General features: G+C 34.2%; 1 protein-coding gene across 1 annotated transcript in view; it reads left to right on the plus strand.

Annotated features, from left to right (window-relative positions):
• Positions 1 to 6761: 6761 nt before the first annotated feature.
• LOC149828727 (hexokinase-1-like) overlaps positions 6762 to 23333 on the plus strand; it is a 49035-nt gene continuing 32463 nt past the window's right edge. Inside the window, exons 1-3 of the mRNA XM_090017697.1 lie at positions 6762 to 7490; positions 8579 to 8729; positions 8827 to 9009. Of these exons, the coding sequence (XP_089873823.1) occupies positions 7219 to 7490; positions 8579 to 8729; positions 8827 to 9009 (606 nt within the window). The 5' untranslated portion in view covers positions 6762 to 7218. The remainder of the gene's footprint in view (positions 7491 to 8578; positions 8730 to 8826; positions 9010 to 23333) is intronic.

Below are 23333 nucleotides of genomic sequence, written 5' to 3' on the forward strand. Positions count from 1 at the left end.
TAAACTAAAATTATAGAATGTAAACTCTTGTTGTTTGGTATTAATCTCATATATTTCACTACTATGTGAGTGAGAATTATTACATAATACAAATTTAGTAATTCAAGTTAGAATTACTTATTTAGATGATTTTGCATGAATTAAATTAGTAAATTCATTTATTTTGTCATTAGCATGATTAGTGTAGTGTATTAACATTGTTAAGCATGCTGCATAATGTTGAAGTTCAAGTATACCTTGAGAATTGCGTCACATGCAATGTGTTCAGCAAAATGTCTATGTGTTCTCAAATGTAGTTTGTGAACAAGGGTTCAAAAAGAGTTTTCAAATTCTAGATATGCATGTTTGAAACTTGGTTTTGAAATAGGTTTTATATATGCGGTAGATAGACTTTAACTTCATAGTTGCGTCATAAACATGCACTTGAGAGTGCATGAAAGTGCGCAATTAACCCTATTAACATGCACATCGTTAATGCGGGTGTCGCATATGCACGTGCATGGTTTATGTTCGCAATCAGAATGAACTCATATTAAAACAATAGTTTAGTTGTAATAGTTGAAAATGCTTAGAGGTAAATATATTGCATTGTGCTAATTGATTTGCATGTACGAAAAAAAAATAGATGATACATAATGCTAAGTATCGCTTGCGGCTAGAAAAGCCATGCACATTAAAATGAATACAACTTGCAAATCGGGTATCTACCCGTGGTAAGTATGTGGTCCAAATGCATCACACAATGGATTTACTTTTATTATATGCAACACTCTCCTGCTCACACACTCACTTAGTTGTAGATATCTAGGACTGTTGTGACTGTAGTTCGAAGATCATGCTTAGCATGATTTGAATGTACAAGAATAGAAGTGATTTTATTTTTGTAGTTCAAAGATCATGCACGTCATGATTTTAATTAACGAAATATTAAGTGTGTTTGTTTTAGGTACATGTTTGAGCATGCATTCTGTGAAACGTATGTTGCATAAATTGGTGTGTTTGACATAATCACCATGAATGCTAGTGTGGATTAATAACTGGGTAAAGCATGTCATGTATGTGAAGTGTGTATCATAAGTGTATATTATAAAATGAATGCATTATGCGTGTGAACAAGAATACATGTTAGTGCTTAGCATGTTTGTTTGCTAATTATGATATAACATGTATTATACATAAAAAATTGAATCATCTATGACATGTTTCATGTATAGTAACACATGTGGAAGAATCATGCGTAAGGCATGTTGTAATTGAATTATACATGAAAGCATGTTAGAAATGGATAATGTATAAGAGCATGTGTAGAATAAATCATGACATGATAGGATCATACATGAAAGTAAATATGATTATGTCATGTACATGCATGAGGTCATGTAAGATTAAGTCATGCATATGGCATAGACTATTTTAGTCATGTGAGAGGACATAAAATGTTGATATCATGCATGAGGGCATGGGAGGGTTATCCTGTGAGATAATGATACTTGGCTATGATCTTTGACTTAATAATAAAGATAACTCTAAATCATGAATCCATTTGAGGCACCGGTGAAGCCGGGCTCTCTGAGATGGCTGGGTTCATCCTGATCTCTTTTCCTCCCGAGAGAGAGAAGGGTGGTACAAGCCTCGTGGAACATATTGAGTCTTTGAGAGTAAAAAATGCTCTGTAGAATTAAGGATGCATGCCCATTTTTTTGTCGGTAATTTTGGTTTGGCGTAGCCAAGACCTGAGACTATGAGTTTGTTCTTCCAACCACCGTATTGTAGGGTTGAATCACTCGAAAAAGAACCAGTTAAGTCATAGGAAGCCAAATAAAATATATACAATAATAAATACTCCTATGACTATTTCTGGATGTCTATACTCTCTTTTATACCAGATGGGTCTAAATAAAGAAGAAAAACAATGAATTAGATTTTTTAGAATCATTGATATCATATGCATAAACATATAAATGTGAACATATAGAGATTTTTGAGGTTTGCATGGTTATTCATATGAATTGTTACATTTAAATGAAAAAATATGTTTATGTTTGACATGTGATTGACCTGTTGATACAAGCTACGAGATTAGTTGTTGCACGTGAGGTGCTTGTGTGTGCGAGACACATGAGAAATGTCGATTAGAGCATGTTTCATATATATAATTTGAATGCAAAGGTGCATAAATGTTCTCAAAATGAACATGATAATTAATAATTTAGACAATGCATATCATAGTCATGAGTATGCTTTTTTTGATGATAAAGAAAGTGAAAGTTTATATTTTCATGGACTGTTGTATTTTATTTCACATTAAAGAATGCTATGAGTTGTGAATTCTCATTCATTTATGTGAACACTTGTCATGAATATGAATGAATTTAATGTTTAATGTCATGAATGAAAATGAATGTGAGTTTGAGTTTTATTGATACAATTTACGCAATTATGAATGCCATAAAATAAATGATGATAAATGTGGTTGCATGTTATGTGCATGTTTTGATGTTGATTCCTTTGACCTTTTTTTTCTAATAATGAAAATGACACTTTGATTATATCATTACAAACTTGATTTATATTCTCTAAGTTTAATTTTGGGTTTCCTACGGGCAAGTGGTTGATCCCTATAATATTATAGATAACTTTGTGGAAGACTAAAGCGAAGTGCGGGTTGCTGCTCCACCGAATGCTCCACTCTTACCTATTACGATCCCTAGAAGACTCAACTAATTTTTTATGGTTATAAACTTGTAACAATTTAACTCTTTTGTCTGGATCTTTATGTTTTAAGAATTGTAATATTTTGGAATGAGAATATTTCTGAATTCTGTCAATTTCACTTATGAAATGGTTATGCTTATGGTTTGAAAGTTTTAATTCTGTACGTAACTCCTCAATTGTCTTAAACTTTAAATAAATTTTATCTTTCGTATTTTTTCACATGTAAGAATCCTTAAAATAATAACCTCAATCAAGTTGTGTTTATGGATGATTCCGTACTGGATCTGATACTGAGAGGCTAATACACACTCGTGATTGCCTATCAGGTAGGTCATCTAGTATTTGGAACGATCGAAATGTGGTCATAGATGAACTTGTTGAGATATTACTTTGGAGAATCATGCAAATTTTTATAATAAATAAAAAGTTATAATTTTTTCTCAAAATTTTGGGTTTGAGAAAGTTTTAAAAATGTTGAATTTTTGAGGGACGTTACACCAACATAGTCTAATAAGACATTTCCAAAAAACAAAAAACAAATATTATTTTTTGTTTAAAAATATAATTAATTACATTCCTATTTAGTTGAAACTTTTAGTTAGAAGTGCCCTTGCACATGCATCATGGATGACGGGACCCACATGCATAGTCCAATCAATATAAGCATAACAAAATTTGCACCGAACTTTCATATCATGTATTTTTTCTTGGTAAAACCACCAAGCAGTGCGTTGCTTGGTTGGGTTTGGTTCATCAAAAACTCGTTAGTCCAAACATGTTTATCTTGGTTCGATTCAGGAGAGCTCATATATATATATATATAAACTGCAATATATAAAAATAAATAAAATATAAACTATTGAGTGTAATATATAAAAGAATAATTTTAAGTGTAATATGTAAAATATATGTATTATATATGAAATAACATGGAATGTTTTTGCACAAGCCAGCTCGTGTTGTGTTCGTCTCATTCAGGAAACAGCCGAGCTCAAGGCTAAACACAAACACAGCTAAGCCATGAACTCAACCTACTGTTAAACTAGCTGAGCCCAAACATACCCTGTGTGTCTTGTTAAGCTCACTTACCAGCCCTAGGAATATGGCCCAACAAAGCCCACAAAAAATGTTTTCTTTTTTTTTTTTTCTAATAAGAAAAAATGTACACCTCAATCGTACTTGAGCCGAACGTTGGGCGGGTCTGGACGTAGGGTTGTCAATCGTACTCACGAGTAGAGATTTTCAATTTCTTGGAAGATATTGGTTGCCCATTTTTTTTGGTTTGAAACTTTTGCGCAAGAGCACAATGGTTGGGGTTAGGCTTATTGCCCTAGCTTTTAGTAGTTTTGTTGTTATCACATCTCTATCATGTACCAACGAGAGAGAGAGAGAGAGAGAGAGAGAGAGAGAGAGACTGATTTTCTAAAATTAGTATAGAATGACAAAGACCTTTTCTGATTCTTCCAATAAAAAACCAGTCCAGATACCAACATTTTACTCGATATTTTGAGAATATCTTAAAATTTTGAAATATATCAAGATTTTATTGTGATTTTTATGTTCTTATCAGCTACATCTCAAGAAAAGGTCTTTCTTATGTTATATATATATACCTTTCTTTTGCATATTATCTTTTAAGTTGTCTATTTCTGCTGACATTTTGTTGATAAAAATGTTAAGAAGCATAAAAAAAAATTTAATTTCATTCAAGATATTGGTTGCCTTTTTTGCCTAAAACTTTTGTCACTAAGAACTCCAGCCTTGCAAGAGTTACAAGATTTAGGGTTAGGCCAATTGCTTTAGATTTTAGTAGTTTGGGTTTATAATTCTCCCATCATCTTGGCCCATGTTTTTATATACCAACACACACGCACACACACACACACAGAGAGAGAGAGAGAGAGAGAGAGAGAGAGAGAGAGAGAGAGAGAGAGACTTAAAATTAGTTTAGGGTGGCACGTATGGGGCACAAGAATATGTCAACTGGAAATACTTGAAATGCTGTGTGATTGAGATTTTCATGGGGTCATGTTTTTCTTTCTCTTAAATTTCACTATATGGATATGGTCTACATTCTTGGTTTTATACGCACTGGATATTGGATCATCCAATTATGATGTACAAGAAGAATCTTTCAAGACTTGAAAATCAATGGTTCAAATTTTTTTATAAATATTTAAGTATCTAAAAATCATATTTTTTTCATAAAAATACATGATCTAATAGTGATTCCTAAAAAAACTAACCACGTTGAACACATTTGTAGGATGAGATTCACTAACAAAGTCACAAATACGCTCCAATTAACATATTTTTGTGGCCCTTATATATATAGTCACTAAAATATGAAAACTAATGTGTGAACCATGATTTTCATGGATTTTTTTTCTCTTGAATCTAACCGTAAGGATGTGGTCTACAAGGTTTTATAACAACTCACTCTTGAATAATCCGATTTTGATGCATAAACGTGATTTTTTAAGGCTTTAAAATCAATGACTCATAATCTTCATAAATATTCAAGCATTAAAAAATCACAAGTTTTTATCAAAAACAGACGATCCAATGGTTGATTCCTAGCAAATTCACCATGCCAAGCACAGGCACATGGTTGGATTTGCAAAAAAAGTGTTGAAAATGCTCTTTTTTCTAATTCTCATATTCTAGTGACTATATATATATATATGGGTAAATATTGGCTACTAATGAAGGTACCAAACTAATGAGTAAAAATCACTTTTTTATTCATTTTTTTTTAATTTTTTGTACATCAAATATTACTGATGTGATTTACATGGTTTGTTTAGTAAAAAACTTGTTTTGAATCATGTGCTTATAACAAGTAATTAAGTTTTTAAAGTCAATACAACCAGCACATTTGATTTCTAGCTCATTAGTTTGGTACCTTCGTTAGTATATACTGGCTTGGGTTGCACATTGCAGCCCCAAACCTCACCTATACAAATATATCGGATTTGGTTTGACGTCTGATCAAGATTCAATGTACTTTTCTCCTATATGGATCCTAAAAAATAGGATCTTTGATCTTTCTTTTTCCTAATTCCTTTCATTCTATCCTTGAGTTCACAAAGTTGAAAAATGGGTTAATTGTTCTCTGACAGTGATAGTTGTGGTATGTATTGGTCAATTTCTGCTTGTCGGGCAAGGGCAGTTAGTGCAGGTCACTTTGTATTGGGATGTTGCATGTTCGAATCCCAATGATACATTTTTGTATAACTGCCTAACCTCAGTAGAAAAAGAAAAGGAAAAAACTTTGCAAATATATCAAAAGTTTTAGTGGTCAAAAGAAAAAGTAAGGGGTTGATTTTTCACGATTTGATTTCATTATAGGATTAAAGATAAAGAAAGCAGACTTGGTAAAATGTTTGAGGTAGAACATCAACACAAAGCTACACGTGTCTTATGTAGTGGGATTCACTAATCACTTTGGATGCCAAATATAAAAGGTTTTAATATTTTATATATTAAAACATCAAAAATTTGTTTTTTATTGAAATTTTTTCAAAAGTGTCTCCTAGTATCGGGTGGTACCCGTATCTTTGTGACATATCATGTCACATAGCAACCGTCACAGAGGTATTGATTCGACCCAACATGTGACTAGAGTTAGACAGAAAGTGTTTTGAAAGTAAGGTATGGTGACGTGGTAGTCCAATTTTTAAATAAAGATTATTTTCAGTATTTTAAATATAAAAATATATTTTTAATCAAATGTAATTGTGAAATTATTAAAAATATGAAAATAATATTTAAACGTGTTAGATGATCATCATTGTGTCATGATCGTGTCTTTTGAGACACGCACTGCTTACAGCGTGTCACTGTAACACAAAAGGCAAAACTAAAGCTAAAGCCCTTCCAAAAAGTCCAAAACAAAATCCCCCCAATCCTCATAGAATCACGGAGCGAGGCATGACCCGATGGTGGTGTTAGTGTAAATTCTGCATAATGTGAGGCCATTGTATCTGCCCCGTCCTCCTTCTCCTAGAAAAGCCACAAAACTTTCCCTCTTTCCTTTCTCCTTTGTGATCATCTCCTCGTCTTGAGGATACCGAGAACTCGCTCTTTCCCGAATTTTGCGGGCCGGGATATTCCGAAATCTCGGAACGTCAAAACGGTATCTCGTTCTTCCGAGAACTCCCCGTTCTCGCCAACGCCCCCGCCGGAGGGTTTCCGGTGTTTCGTTCTTCGACGCGTGCTTCCGACTCGGTGGCGGAGGAAAGGGCGGTCCTTCCTAAGGCCTCTCTCGAACGGACGGCTGGGATCTTCACCGGCGGAGTGGGGCTCCTCTAGGCTTTCGTCTATCCCCGAACGTGATTTTTCTTTTTTCCTGATCTCGCCCGGCGGATGAGTGGCATGAGCTCCTGTTGAGATTCATCTGGTTCGGAGATTCACGGAAGATTCAGGCGATCGGGGGCCATCAGCTGTTTTTTATTTTTGTGTTAGGATTTCTTTTTAAGGGGAGAAGGGTGTGAGGAGGAGATGGGGAAGGCAGCATTGAGTGCAGCAATTATCTGCGCCGCGTCAGCTTGCGCGGTGGCGACCTTGATCGTGCGCAACCGGATGAAGAGCTCCGGGCGGTGGAGCCGCGCCAAAGCGATCCTCCGCGAGTTTGAGGAGAAGTGCGGGACGCCGACCCAGCGGCTCCGGCAGGTGGCCGACGCAATGACCGTGGAGATGCACGCCGGGCTCGCGTCGGAGGGCGGGAGCAAGCTCAAGATGATCATCAGCTACGTGGACAATCTGCCCACGGGGTCCGTCTCCCTTCTCTCGTTGTTTTCATTTTCTCCGATTTTCTGGATTTTTCTCTCCTTTTTTTTAATCTTATCCATTTTCTATCTAGATTAATGTTATCGTGATAAAGATTGAATTTTTATGCAGTAGTCATAATTTTCATCGCTTTCCTTATTTTTTTTGTTATCCACTTCTTTCTTCGTTTGAGAGAAACTATATATATATATATATATATATATAAACCTACAAAATAGGCACGGTACTAAATGAGTCATGCTATTGGATTTCTGGTGCTTTTTTCTAAATTTAGCTAAATGAAACATGTTATTGATTTCTGATATTTTTTTCAAAACAGATGTGATCTATACGCTTGTTTTTATAGCTTATTGGCGCATTTGATTTCCATACATGGATAGGTTTTTATAAGGTTTCAAAAATCAACGGCCTATAATTTTTTTTTTTGCTTTTTGCTTTTAACTTTTTCTCTCTTTGTTTTTGTTTTCCGAGAGGGTGATGTTTTTTTTTGTTTTCTGGGCACTTGTTAGCGTAATCGTGTTTATAGAATTATATTTGGAAAAGTAACTCATTTGCATGCTGATGATTTCGTGAGTTTCGGCTTTATGTCTTGTTCAGATGTAGACGTTATGCTTTTTTGGTTCTTTTGTATATTGAGTCGTGTCATGTTGGGATTGCATCATCTCGAGCCACTCAAAATTTCCTTTGTCTTGATGCATGGTCTTTTGTCCGTTCCTCATCATTCTTCAACCATGCTTACCATAAGAATCTTTCCTTTTTTGGTTAATCTTCAGCATAAATGATGACTGAACTAAATAAATCACCAAAACAACAAATAAATGAAAAACCAATTAAATTACCTTTTATTTGGAATTAAGGTGAATATATTGCTCGAGAAACATCTTCAGTCATTATTTTAGCAACTAAACAAGACAAAATTTCTGAAGGAAATGCTGCTACTGTTAGAAAAATAACCTTGTTCCAGCAAAAATAAGGCAAACACGGGTATAAAAATATGTAGACAATTTATTTAATGTAAGGCAAAATGGATGATTGTTTTAAGCGATCTTCTCTTCCTATGTTTGCCTTACAGGGATGAAAAAGGACTGTATTATGCTTTAGACCTTGGTGGAACAAATTTTCGTGTTCTGCGTGTACAGCTAGGGGGAAAGGAATCACGTGTAGTCAAACAGGAGTTTGAAGAAGTGTCTATTCCCCCTGAACTGATGGTTGGAAGCTCTGAGGTGGGTAATGTAATTTATCTTGTATTACTTGAATGTGTTCCCACTCTTTATGTTATAAGGGCATGTTTATGAAGCCAAAAATGGAATATGATTGCAGGGACTGTTTGATTACATAGCATCAGCTCTGGCAAAATTTGTTGCTACGGAAGGTGAAGATTCTCGCCTTCCTCCTGGCAGACAGAGAGAACTTGGTTTTACATTTTCTTTTCCTGTTAAACAAATGTCAATTGCATCTGGGCTACTCGTTAAATGGACCAAGGGTTTCTCAATTGATGACACGGTTAGTGCTAATTGCTTCTGCTTTAATTTCTTCCACTGATTGATTTATATGTTTTGATTCCTCAGATTGCTTTTCTTGCTATGTTCAAATTGTTGTTAACAGTATTATGATCTTCATGAGCAACTACTAGTCAATCATACTTTTCGAGATAATCTCCATAAGGATTTGTCCAGCCACTGATGGGGAATATAATTACATCAAAGCATTCTGTAATTGGCAACATTTTTTTTTATGAAGCTCTTTCTAGATCTATTGTTGATAAATGATTTTAGTCATTTGACAAACCTAGCTTGACTGTGTCGTATTTTTTAATAGAAACCAGCTGCGTTCACATATTTTCTTTTGATTTCTTTTCTTTATCAAACCCTACATGTTGCTACTTGGTACCTGCAGGAATCTTCTTGTAGCTTTGCTTCTTCCTCTTTTTATGGTTGTACCTTACATAACAATATCATTTCTGTGATATGTGTATTACTTGGCACTATTAGAAGCTACATTTAGATAAGATCTACATGGTTTGCTTAGTCAAAAACATGTTTTGGATTGTCCAGTTGTGTAACTTAAACTGGTTTTAAGAGCTTCAAAAATTACCAGCCTGCAAAAATTTCATGATTGAAAAAACTGTATCTTCCATATATAGCACTTGGTTCAAAATGCAATTCCTGAAAACTGAACCATGCTGAACGCATCTATAGGGTCACATTGATCATATAAATCATACCTATAAGTTTCTGCTAGAGAGTACACTACAATTGAGAGCAATATATATATATATTTGCTACCCTCGTGGGTAAGGAACTCCCTAGTGAAAAAATATAATCTTTTTTATTTTTTCAGTTTTTTTGCACATCTGACTCTCCAAAAGTGATCTACATATTAAGTTATGCAGAACCTAACCTTTGGATCATGTCTTTCTGACGTATATGTAAGATCTTGTAAGGGTTGAAAAATCAACGGCCTACAATGTACCAAAATTTCAAACCTCAAAAAACATTTTTAAGTCGAAAAACTATGATTAAAGAGTTGATTCCTACTATTTTGACCATGCTGAACACATCCCTGTGGTTGAATATAGACAAAACAACCTCCCCCTGTGAGTTCCAACTAAGGGGTTCCTTACACACGAGGGTAGCAAATGTTATCCCATATCCATATATATAGTCACTAGAATATGAGAACTAGAAATATGGGCATTTTCAACACTTTTTTTGCAAATCCAACCATGCGGATGTGCTTGGCATGGAGAATTTTCTAGGAATCAACCATTGGACCGTGTATTTTCAATGAAAAATGTGATTTTTGAATGCTTGAATAGATTATGAGCATTGATTTTAAAGACTTAAAAAAATCTCGTTTATGCATCAAAATCAGATAATTAAAGAGCGGGTTCTTATAAAACAAAGCATGTAGATTACATCCGTACGGTTAGATTAAAGAGAAAAGAACAAAAAATTCATGAAAATCGCGATTCACACATTAGTTCTTATATTCTAGTGACTATATATATAGATAGATAGATAGAGAGAGCATGCTAAATAAGCTTTTCGAGCTTTTTTGCTTTATTTTTAATTTTTGACTGTACAAATGTGATCTACACACATGGGTAGGTTTTTATAAGGTTTGAAAAAATTGACAGATCAAAATCTTCATAAATTATCAAAGGCTCCAAATATCCTTTTTTTCCCCATAAAAAAAGCATGAGCTGGTAGTCGCTTCCTAGTAAATCGTCCTTGCCGAACACGTGTATGTGGTTAGAATTGCGGAAAAAACATTGGAAAGGCTGAAAACCCCTTTTAGCATGCTTTCAACCAAGGTTGTAAGTATCATATCGTTACTCATATCGATCAAGCCCAAAATAAGATATGTATCGTATCATAAAAAATCATAATTTTTTTAATAAAAAAAATTAAAAATCCTAAAAGAATCGTGAAAAATAAAAAAAACTAGAAATAATTTTAAAAAAATCATAACACATGAAACAATGAAGAATTGCACAAAATACAACCATAAAATCACATACAAAACATTTATGTCTCTATGAGCTGCATAAGACATCATCAAATATAAACTATCTCACAAGAACAATACAAAATATTAAATATCTTGCAATTAAGAACATGCCACACGATTCATACTTTTATATTACATAAACAAAAATATTATGGCAATAGTTGCATTCGATTTTCAATCGGTTTTCACTCACTACTTGAGTGTCCCATTGCCATGCTGAATTATCTGATGCCATCTTTGTTGGAGGAGCGCGAAGCCTGATTTCTACCTTGATATAAATCTTTAATTTTCGCGGATCCAACTTCGTGGTAAGTTGGCGGGGGGTTGCAGGGGGCAGTTGTTTGAGGAGTGTGGAGCCTGTTTCTTACCTGGATATAAATCCATAATTTCCGCGAAATTTTTAGAGGGTAGTTATATAATTTTACTCTAGACTCCTTATTGTATCCAACAATACTAGTAGACTCCATGTAAAATTCGTAGACCCCTTCTATTTAAGGAGGCATTCTCTTCTGTATTGTGTATACCAATCGCAGTCGTGGACGTAGCTAGTTTTCACTGAACCACGTAAAATCCTTGTTTTCGCCTTGTGTTTTTTTTCGTGCTTGTTTCTTCGATCCATCGGTAGGTCGAATGGTCGTTCCCTAACGGCAGTACTCTCGAGGCAAGGCAAATTTTTTTTGAAGGGTAGCTTTCTAATTTTACTCATAATAAAGATTTTTTACCTTAATTCACTTTTTTGAGTGAAAAAATGATGGAAATGCACTTTTTCTTTAGCAAAGCTTAAAAGCCTTCTCCCTTGTGCATGGATCGGCCCCCAAATCGTTTTCACGAGTCCTAGGGTGCGTGAATACATCTCTAATGACTTCTACACAAATGAGGGAGTCGGCCTTCAAGAGGTCTTTAAAACACAAAACTGAAAAATTATTATTCAGTCATTTTTTAAGTGCGACGACCTTGTATCATATGATATAGTACGATACAGGCCAATATCGTACGATACACACTTGTATCGCGATACGAGTGCGTATCGTATCAATATTCTTCATAGTAGCGATACGTATTGTACCGTATCATACGATACATACAATATTGCTTTCAACATTCTCTCTCTCTCTATATATATATATTTGTGTGTGTATGTTGTTATATGGTGAATGTAAGGGCTTGTTTGGTTGCGCGAGACGCTGCAGCTGCCAAGAATACGATTGCTAACAATCGTTTGATATGGTGGACGCTCATAACACAATCTGCCGTGTCCTTATTTTGGGCTTAACACCGTTCCACCCCCCTTATTACGCTGAGAACAGGACGGGTGGAACGGTGTTGAAAAAAAAAACCGAGTGGAGGGGTGGGGGGTCTAACACCCCCTATCTCTCTCCTGTGTAGCTGCCGGCGATGAGGTTAGAGGCGAGGCTGGCGGTGAGATCAACGACGAGCTCTCTCTCCCCCTTTTTGTCTTTCTTCCCCTTCTTCGTTTCTCTCTCTCGCTCTCTTTTCCCCTTCTTCATTCTTCACTCTTCTTCTTAGGTTTTTTTCTTTGATTAGTTTTTTTCATTATTTAGGGTTTTTCTTCGATTTTCATTGATTAGGGTTTTTTTTTTCCTTTTTTTTCATTGATTAAGGTTTTTTTCTTTGATTTTCATTGATTAGGTTTTTTTTTCTTTGATTTTCATTGATTAGGGTTTTGAATGAAATATCTTTAATTGAGGTTTTAGATATTTAATTTGATTGGGATTTTTTTTCTTTGATTTTCTTTGATTAAGGTTTTGAATCAAATTTCTATATTTAATTTTTATTAGGGTTTGAATTAGGGATTTTTATATTTAATTTTATGGTTTTTTTATGGTTTCTTTGATTTTGTCATTTATTTTTCTTGTAGTTTAGTTTTTTTTGGTTTATTTATGATTTATTTTTTGCATTTTAGGGTTTTATGATTTATTTATGTTTTTTGCATTTGTATATAAAAAAATATGAATTCATATTTTTTTCTCAAATTACCCAAAATTTAAACATTTTTTCGTACTTGGATCCAGTTTGAGAACTATCTTTGGGCATAAAATCCATATTTTTTTGATAAAGTTTCATAATTAGATCCAATATAACACCGATTAAAGCTTATATATATAAATGAATTCTTTTTTTTCTCAAATTACCCAAATTTCAAACATTTTTTAGTTTTAGATCCAATCCGAGATTTATATCCGAATTTAAAATCCATAATAAATGTGTTAAAACACTCATATGGTTGGGCGGATCGAGTTGTACGATCCAAAATGAAGTTATCCAACCCATTATCAACGTGTGTCCATGCTATCCGCACAATGTAAAACAAGCATTTGACATAAGGAACCCAACTTTTGTGTACAGTCGAAACAAATGATGGATGGGGTACAGTCACTAGAGAACATACATAACCTATGTTCTGTTCGTTCGTTCCGTCCAATCTTGGACAAGCCACCAAACAAGCCCTAATGTATCATGCATCACCCATTGAGAAAAAATTGAATAAGATGTTGTAGAAATATGAAGCCATCCAAGCAATGTTGTCAATACAAACAACATTGCTTATGTAGCGAGGTGCAAGTCCCACTCTTGAGTGAGGCTTAAGCCTTAAAGCATAATCTTCACAAAAGGTATTAAAATTTTTACAGAATAATAAAAAATAAAAATAAACAATGCATTTCTTTTTTGGAGGAAAAGGATTCATGTGGAAGACCCAAAATGAATTTCTTTTTTGGTTCATATCGCTGACCCCAATTGTTTTGGGATGAAGGCGTAGTTGTTGTTGTTGTTGTATAAAAGAAAAATGCAAGATAGATGTAATATACATATATATATATATATTTATTTAAATTGGAAATTTATCAATTTTAATACGAAACCTCTCAAGCAAATCACAGTAATCAGCAAGAATCAACATTCTATAGATGTGCAACATATCATATACCATACATATAAAAAACTGTTACATAATTCTGTAGGGAACAACATACTATAAAAAAGAGTTTTACACTGAAGGGAAGAAAAAGAAAAGAAGAAAGAAAGTAAAAGAAAGAAGGAGAAGAAGAAGAAGAAGAAGAAGAAGAAGAAGAAGAAGGGGGCAGAAAAGAGGAAGAAGGAAACAATAGAAAGGAAAGAAAAGAAGGAAAGAACAAAAAGAGAGATAGATAGATAGATAGAGAGAGATAGAGAGAGAGAGAGAGCATACTCATGGGTTTCTTGAGGGCTGGAGATCTCTCCGCCGGTGATGGATCTTCGGATTCGTTATTGGTGGAAGGGAGGAGGGGGGTGGACCTCCCCCTCTCCTTTTTTTTTTCTAATGAATTAAAAAGGGTGAGAAGGCATGCACCTTGTTTTTGAGGCATGCCTTGGACCACATTGCACTTTATAGGTTCACCTCGAGGCAAAACCAGAGTTACCAAAAGCTTTTTAGATAGGTGGGAAGCCCGCTTCCCGAAAACTCGTTTCGGAAACGCGATGCTCCTCTCTTCCGAAACTTGATGAGAATCTCGATTCTCCCACACTTTTCTTATGCTTTCTACACGCTTCATCTATTCTTCTCATATGTTCTTTCGCTCTACTTTTTATGTTTTTTACATGTTTTATGTGTTTTCTCTCACGCTTTTCACTCACTTCCATGTGCTTTCTTTAAATTGACAGTCATCATTTTTAGATTTTGTTAAAAATTTAATTCTTACACTAAAAATAATGAAATTTAAGAAGTCATTTTTATTTTAGTTTTTATTTGTGTTACATTTTGATTCCCATTCAATTCTGATATTGTTTTTTTTTAATTCCTCGCTTTCCGCCTCGCTTCCTCTTCTCGTATCGTTTTCCGCTTCCGAGTCTGGCAACCTTGGGCAAAACTGCCCCCGCCTCAATTGGAAGCATGTGTTTTGCGCCTCGAAGCGAGTTTTTAACAACACTGTACCCAAAAATAAGTAAAAAAACTTTTTTGAGTGAGATTGGCTTTCTGATTGTGTAGATCAGAGTAGAAATAAGATAAGTGTAAAAATAGGTAGCCTATCCAGTTTTGGGGATTTTGGCTAGAATACACTAATGAATTAAGACCTGGAGTTAGTTTATACCATATACATGATTTCAGGTGTATCATGTCATTTTCCTCAGTGGATTCAGTATGGAATTCTTTGTAACCTAGCATGCCAAATAATATTGATGATGGTTTTTATATGCAAGTCATGCGATTGGTCATTCCCAAAACAACTAAGCAAAATGTGTGCTATATAACTCTAGAATCCTAGTGTTGAGCAGCCTATTTCCATGGGAAATGAGCGAGGCTCTTAGCTCATGAAGCAGAAAACTCTAGTTTCTTTCTTTCTTTGTTTCTTCTTCCATTTAAGTGACCTTGCTCAAAATGCAAATTATTGGTTTTCGCCTTTTTGGTTCATGAGTGTTGACATCAGAGAATTTTGTTTGACATTGCAGCAAAAGAAGCAGTTCAACAATGCCATAGAGAGTAATGCGTCATGACTGTAGACCAATCTTGTGCAGATTGGGAAGATTTGTGTATAGAAGATGAGATATGATAATGTGTTGCATGGTTTAGATGGATAATAATTTCGTTCATTGTCAAATATTAGCCTGAAGCCAAATATGTATATGCACGTAAAAGCACCTCTCAATGCAATTACCCTGAATATTAAAGCAAATATGCAGATGCAGAAATCATAAAACAAATATGTGACACTTGAACTTTCATATATAAGGTAACAATTATAGGTGAATTGTTAAGATTGTTTAATATATATATATATATATATATAAAATATTTGGGAGAAGTCAAACTAACTTTGACTTGCTCCCAACGACTAGAATTCTAGCCGTTGGGAGCTCTCTCTCCCTGTTCAGGCCTTTCCCCCTCTTTTCTCCTTCTCTTTTCTTCTCTATAAATATGGGAGGGTGTATGCCTTTGTAAAGTGAGAGAGTGATGGGTAGTATTAGGGTTTTGTATTGTTTTTCGTTGAGTGCATTGTAGTGAGACTTAAATATAATTTTCTTTTTGTATTTCTTTTAATGTCTATTTTAAATAAAATTATTTTTTGACATTTTGATATGTGTCTTTTAATTCTTAAGTTTTGTATAATGTTTTGAGTCTTGGAGATCATCTTGGAGTGCATTGGAATCCACACCATTTCGTGACATGGTATATGAACGAGGCATCGGTCTTGGTAAGGATTTGTATTGGTAAATGAAATGAATTCAAAGGTTTTGCATTCCGGTATGTATTTTTGGCTTCTTATCTTTTATATGTATGGTAAGTTTTAAAAAGAAGTTATCTTAAAAATAAATAATTTTTTTTGTGAAGTATGTGAAAAGTTGTGATGTTTTGATGTCTTAGACTATAAATATGTGTATTGTAAAACTATATTTTGCATATGCTTCTACACACTCATTTTATTTGATCAAAATATTTATTTTTGTATTGTTCCTTATTGTGTATCCTCTTGTGAGATTTGTGATTGTATTCGTTTAAAACACCTCTTTTTTGTTCTCTTTGTGGGTATTGTGAGTGTGTTCTTTAGAGAACACCTTTGTAGTTATCCACTCACTTTGCATATGTGGCTTCTTATAATATTATGTGTTTTGAAAAAATACTAAAATTTATATTTTTTGACATATGTATGGACTATCTTTGAAATTTTTATGATGTGATCTATTTTTGATAAGGTTTCTTTTGAATGTGTTATTTCATATATATTTGAGCGATATTGCTATATTAAGTAAAGATTATTTTCAAATGACACGTGTTGGATTAAGATTTTATTTTTTTATATGCCTTACGTATTGAAAGGCATAAACTTGACTTGTTATCGTATAAAATGTGTTTATCTTTTGAGATTTCTGTCTTGCATATTGATATTCTTGGGAATCTCTAATTTGATTGTCTTCAATTGCTTTTAAGCATTTCTTGTGAGATAAATAATTATTATTTTTATTGTGTTCTTCCATTTATACCCTTTTATGGGTTGTGTTTGAGGTGTCTCCAATAGACACTATTTGAAAGTTTCTCGTGCTTTTGTGGAAGACCACCATTTCATTACAAGATTGTCTTCAATTGCTTCATAATACACTTCCATTTATACCCTTTTATGGGTTGTGTTTGAGGTGTCTCCAATAGACACTATTTGAAAGTTTCTCGTGCTTTTGTGGAAGACCACCATTTCATTACAAGATTGTCTTCAATTGCTTCATAATAGACTTATGATTTAACTCTAACTTTTATCTTTTTAATGAAATTTATTGATCTTTTGTATAAGATTTGCTTAGTGCACTTAGTTCTCATTGGTGGAAACATGATCTTTTGTGAGATTCTCAAACTTTATAATTCCACCACCTCTACGAAGAGTGCCTATATTGGGTATGACTCGGTATTTGCTTATTCAAGATTATAAAATTGTCACGAGACATCTTGTATTGCATATAATTGCATCTATTGACACTTGTTGTGCATATGATTGCACTATATTCATTCGAAATTTATATCTACCATTATTAGGATTTGATTTGATACTTTACTTTTTAAATCGGTTCTTATATATGAACGCACTTATTTGAAAATTGATTTTCGTGAGTATTTATTTGCTTCCTTATGGTATTTGTGTTGTTCATCACCGACTTTTATATGATGCATCATTCTTCTTGGGCTTGTTATTATTGAATCAAAGATGTTTACTGGGGTGAGTTGTGCACTTCGTTTTATGTCTTTTATATTGTCAACTTATAGTTTGACTCTAATTGACACTTATGTGATCTCTGATTGTGGGTGTGTTGAATCACTTATTTGTTTTTTGTCATTGTCTTTATTATGGATGCTTATAATTATGTGTATCTGTGATGACTATCTATTTTTTGAAACTATGGTGTTTCAAAATATGCTTAAAATTAATATTTTTGATGGCATTAGTATGTTTCCACTATAAGCCTTCTTACTTCGGGTGTCTTCTTTTTTTTATGCCTCTTATCTAAGTGTCATTATGTGTAGACAAGAAATGTTTATTCACATATTCGTGTGTGATTTTAGCTCATTGTTGGCATTATACTTTTGATCTAGTCGCTGATATGCTTTTAATGTCATTATATGTAGACAAGAAATGTTTATTCACACCTTCATGTGTAATTTTAGCCTATTGTTGGCATTATACTCTTGTTCTAGTCACTGATACACTTGTTTTTTGAATGTCATTATATGTAAACTGTAATGAAATGGTAGGCTCCAAGAATGCACTTGAATCTACTAAAAAAGAAGTATCTAAAAGATACTTTAGACAAGACCCATAAAATGGTATAAATAGAAACGCATAAAAATAAATAACACTTTATTTATGAGAGCAAAATGCTTAAAAAACATTTAGAGGAATAATTTACACGAGGGGATGCACCCCTATTTATACAAGAGTATTAAGGAGAGCTCATTCTAGCTGTTGGAACTTCCAACAGCTAGAAAGTTGGTCAAGTTCCAACCGGAACTTGACCAAACTAGATGTATCTAGTTCCAAAAACAAAAAGAAAAATTACAAAAAAATAAAAAAGTATAAATACAAAAATATATAATAATAATATTATATTACTATTATTATTATATATGTGCTATTTACATTTTAACACCCCCCTCAAACTTACGGTACAATGAGCTCTCCCTTTCTAGCTGTTGGAACTTCCAACAGCTAGAAAGTTGGTCAAGTTCCAACCGGAACTTGACCAAACTAGATGTATCAGAACTAGATACCAAAAACAAAAAAAAAATTACAAAAAAATAAAAAAGTATAAATACAAAAATATATAATAATATTATTATTATATATGCGCTATTTACATTTTAACACTCTCCCTCAAACTTATGGTACAATGAGCGAAAGTTTGTCTAAGAGGAAGTGAAATCTGGGAGCCGCGAGAGGCTTGGTTAAGAAGTCTGCTAATTGGTATTCTGACGTCACATATGGCAGATCAATAGTTCCATGCAAGTACTCCTCTCTGACATAGTGACAATCCATCTCAATGTGTTTGGTGTGCTCATGGAAAGTTTGGTTGCTTGCGATGTAGATTGCACTCTTGTTGTCACAACACATTCGTGAGACCTGTGTTGCTTCAGCTCCCATATCAACGAGCAGTCGCCTGAGCCAAACAACTTCCATTGTGGTGGTTGCTATGGTTTTATATTCAGCTTCAGTGGAGGAAATAAAAACCTTCTGTTGCTTCTTGCACCTCCATGATATTAGAGATTCACCTAAAAATATACAGAAATCAGTGGTTGAGTGCCTATTATTAGGATCACCTCCCCATTCAGCATCAATATAAGCAATTAAATCTAATGGTGATGATGCAGACAAGAAGAGTGCTCGTGAGAGAGAACTTTTTAAATATCTAATAATACGTAATACGTAAAACCGCTCCTATATGAACAAAAGTAGGAGCATGTTGAAACTGGCTAGCTGTGTGTACAACATGTGCTATGTCTGATCGAGTGATGGAGAGATAGAAAAGTGCTCCAACAAGTTGTCTGAACGGAGTGAGATCATCAAGACGCTCTCCATCATCAATTTTCATTTTAACATTGACCACTTCTGGAGTGACCACCTTCTTATCATCCGTAATGTCAGACTTGAAAACAATATCAAAAGCAAATTTAGATTGAGATATCAAATACCCACGAGGGGAATAAGCAACTTCTATTCCTAAAAAGTATCTCAATAATCCTAAACCAGACATTTCAAAATGAGTTTTAAGAAGAGTTTTGATATTGGTAACTCCCTGTTTGTCGCCTTCAGTGATGATCATATCATCCACATAACGAAGAATGATGATACATGCATCAGATTGCTTAATAAACAAGGCAGTGTCAGTCAAACAAGAATGAAATCCAATATCAGTCATAACATGACTAAATCTGTCATACCAGGCTTTTGGTGCCTGTTTGAGGCCATAAAGGGCCTTCTCAAGACAAAGTGTTTTACCCTTAGGAATAGTAATACCAGGCGGAGCTTTCATGTAGACTTTTTGAACAAGACTCCCATGTAAAAAAACATTTTTGACATCCATTTGAAATATAGGTCATTTTTTGATAGAAGCCAAAGCAATTAAAGTTCTAACAATGGTCATACGGGCCAGAGGGGCAAAGTTTTTTTTGTAGTCAATGCCATACTCTTGAGCATAACCTTTGGGTACGAGTCGTGCCTTATATCTTTCTAGGGTCCCATCACTTTTGGTTTTGACTTTATAGACCCATCTACAACCTATAAGTTTCTTTCTGAGAGGAAGGTCTTGAATGAACCAAGTGTTGGCCTTCTCTAATGCATCCAATTATGTTTTCATAGCTTTAACCCACTCTTCATGGTTTTTGGCTTCAGAATAGGAGGAAGGTTCAACATAGGATTGGATTAATGCAAGGGCTGCCCTATATGAGGGTGAATAAGATTCGTAAGAGACATTTTTCGGGAGGTCGAGAAATTCTAGAAGTCCTACGAGGGGGAACTTCAGAAAACCTTTCTAATGCACATGGTGGGTGTTGCTCTCCAACTCTTTGTCTTGAATATTGCATCCCAACATCCCAACATCCCTACTGGTTTGGTCTTAGCTATCATTTTAAAAAATAATAGGACTTTGATCATTGTCAAAGTTATATTCAAAATCTTCTTTATTGAATTTTGAAGTTAAATCGATTAAAAAGGAATATTCAGTAATATCTTTGGATTTTTCACTTTCAAAAGAACTTTCTTTTTCTAGAAAAGACACATTTCTTGATACATATAATTTGTCATTTTGAATATCATAGCACCTGTAGCATTTTTGATTTTCAGCATATCCTAAAAAGGTACATGAGATTGCACGAAGGGAGAATTTATCATTTTTGTTTGTAAATACAAAACATTTGCAACCAAAAACTCTTAATCTAGAGTAATCTAGAGCTAAATCACAATTTTTTTCAATTGGAGATATATTTTTTAATGAAGAAGATGACATTCTATTGATGAGATAGGTGGCAGTTAGAGCAACTTCAACCCAAAAACCTTTTGAAACTTGACTTGCAATTAGCAAAGTCCGAGTGGTTTCCATAATGTGGCGATACTTGCGTTCCGCAAGACCATTTTGTTGAGGGGTGTGTGGGCATGATCGTTGATGAGTAATGCCATATAGATTAAGATAGTTTTAAAATTCTCCATACATAAATTCTCTCCCTGAATCGGTGCGAAAAATGGAAATATTACTTTGAAATTTGTTTGTGACCATTTTATGAAATATTTTAAAGTGAGCAAAAACTTCGGATTTATGTTTAAGAAAATAAATCCAAGTGTGTCTAGAAAAGTCATCAACAAAGATGACATAATATGCATAACTACCTTTAGAGATAACTGGTGCGGGTCTCCAAACGTCCGAATGTATTAACTCAAGAGGTTTTATAGAGACAAAAGTTCTACTAGAAAAAGGTAATTTTTTCATTTTACCAAGAATGCAGTCTTTACAAGCAAAATTTCTAGATTTATAAAATTTTCTCAAACTTGGGAAATATTGGATTTTTGACATATGAGGATGGCCAAGTCTTTTGTGCCATAATTCTGTTTCTAATTTATAAATATTTAAACAAAATACATTCTTTGGTAGTTCTAAAAAGTCCATGTAATATAGTCCTCCTTATCTATGGCCTTCCCCAATCAGCTTCCCTGACTGACGATCCTGTATCTAACAACCATCAGAAAAGAAGGATATATTACATCCATAATCAGAAATTTGTGAAACTGATAAAAGATTCAAATTTATTTTTGGGATATATCTAACTTTTGACATACAAAAGATTTGGATTTTTGAAAACTTTCAAAACATCCTTTTCCTTTTATTTCAAGAGATGTTCCATTTGCTGTAAAGACTTTTGATATACTTGAGTTATTTTTAAGACATTTGGATAAACATTTAGCATTTGGGGTCATATGAAATAAAGCACCAGAATCTAAGAGCCAAGGAAAGTTATCTGGACCGGATACAGATACAGCTGCCGCTTCAATTGAGGCTTCAGTCGAAGATGATACCCCTTTGAGAATAGGTTGAAGAATCTTCATCAGTTGATTCATGAAAACCGGTGCATCTTGATCTTTTAGCTCGGTTTCAACAGATGCAACCCTCTTTTCGTCTCTCCTTTTTAGTTTCGAACATTGAGGCCTATAGTGCCCGGTTCATGACAGTGGTGACAAATAACTTTTCTTTTGTCAAACTCACCACTCTGTCTCCCAAAATGAGGTGGCCTATAAGTGCGAGTATGATTCCTTAGTCTAGACACAGCTAGAACTGAATCATCATCAACTTTTGGAGTACTCTTTGTAAGATGATTTTCCTCCATAGTTCTTCAATAGTATCCACAATAGTAGGGATTTTACCACGATAAAATACAACCGATTTGGTGGATTCAAATTCTGGCCTTAATCCATTTACAAATTGGTAAAAGTGTTCCATATCGAGTTATTTTTGACGAAGCTCGTTATCTTTGGCGCAATGCCATTTTGGCTCTAGAATAGCCAACTCTCCCCAAAGTTCGGACAACTCATTATAATATTCACGAATAGTTGTCATTTTGAGTTAATGTCTGAATTTTTTCTTAAAAATTACACACATGGGCAATATCTTTAAAGGAATACATATTTTTGAGGTTTTCCCATGCCTTATCGGCATGTTCAAATTTAGCGAGGCTAGAACATTTTTTAATGTCTACGCTATTAATAAGCTATGACATTATCTTTGCATGCCCCATCCTCCACTTTTTCCATTTTTTTTCATAAGAGGCTAGAGCCTTAGTCTTCTCCTCTTCGGTTAGAGGGACTTCCTTATCACCCTCTTTTTTGGTGAGAGATAGTTTAGGTTCCGAATCGGAACCATCCACTATTCCCCATAAGCCTTTTCCTCATATGTGGTGCTTCATAATTGAAGCCCACATCACATAGTTAGTATCATTCAACTTCATAGGTATGATGGTGACCTTATTATGGTCATCCATCATTTACAAGGGTGTGAAGAAGATAGTAAGGAGAAGAAAAAAAGGAAAATAGAGAAAATGAGAGAAATGGATACAATACAATGTTGTTGCTCAAGTCATTTTCTTCAAATGGATCCTCTTGTAGTCGATAGAAGAGTGATAAAACACTCTTTTGGCAAGTGATGAAACACTCTTTTGCAAGTGACGAAACACTTTTTGTAAGAACAAGGTAATAACACACCTTTACACAAGAGGCATGGAAATCGAGGCAGAAGTTTTTCAAGATCTAAGAGTTCCGTAGCTCTGATACCATATAATGAAATGGTAGGCTCCACGA

This window comes from Nuphar pumila, chromosome 9 (assembly GCF_984573655.1).
Source record: "Nuphar pumila chromosome 9, dmNupPumi1.hap1.1, whole genome shotgun sequence".
NCBI classification, from domain to species: Eukaryota; Viridiplantae; Streptophyta; class Magnoliopsida; order Nymphaeales; family Nymphaeaceae; genus Nuphar; species Nuphar pumila.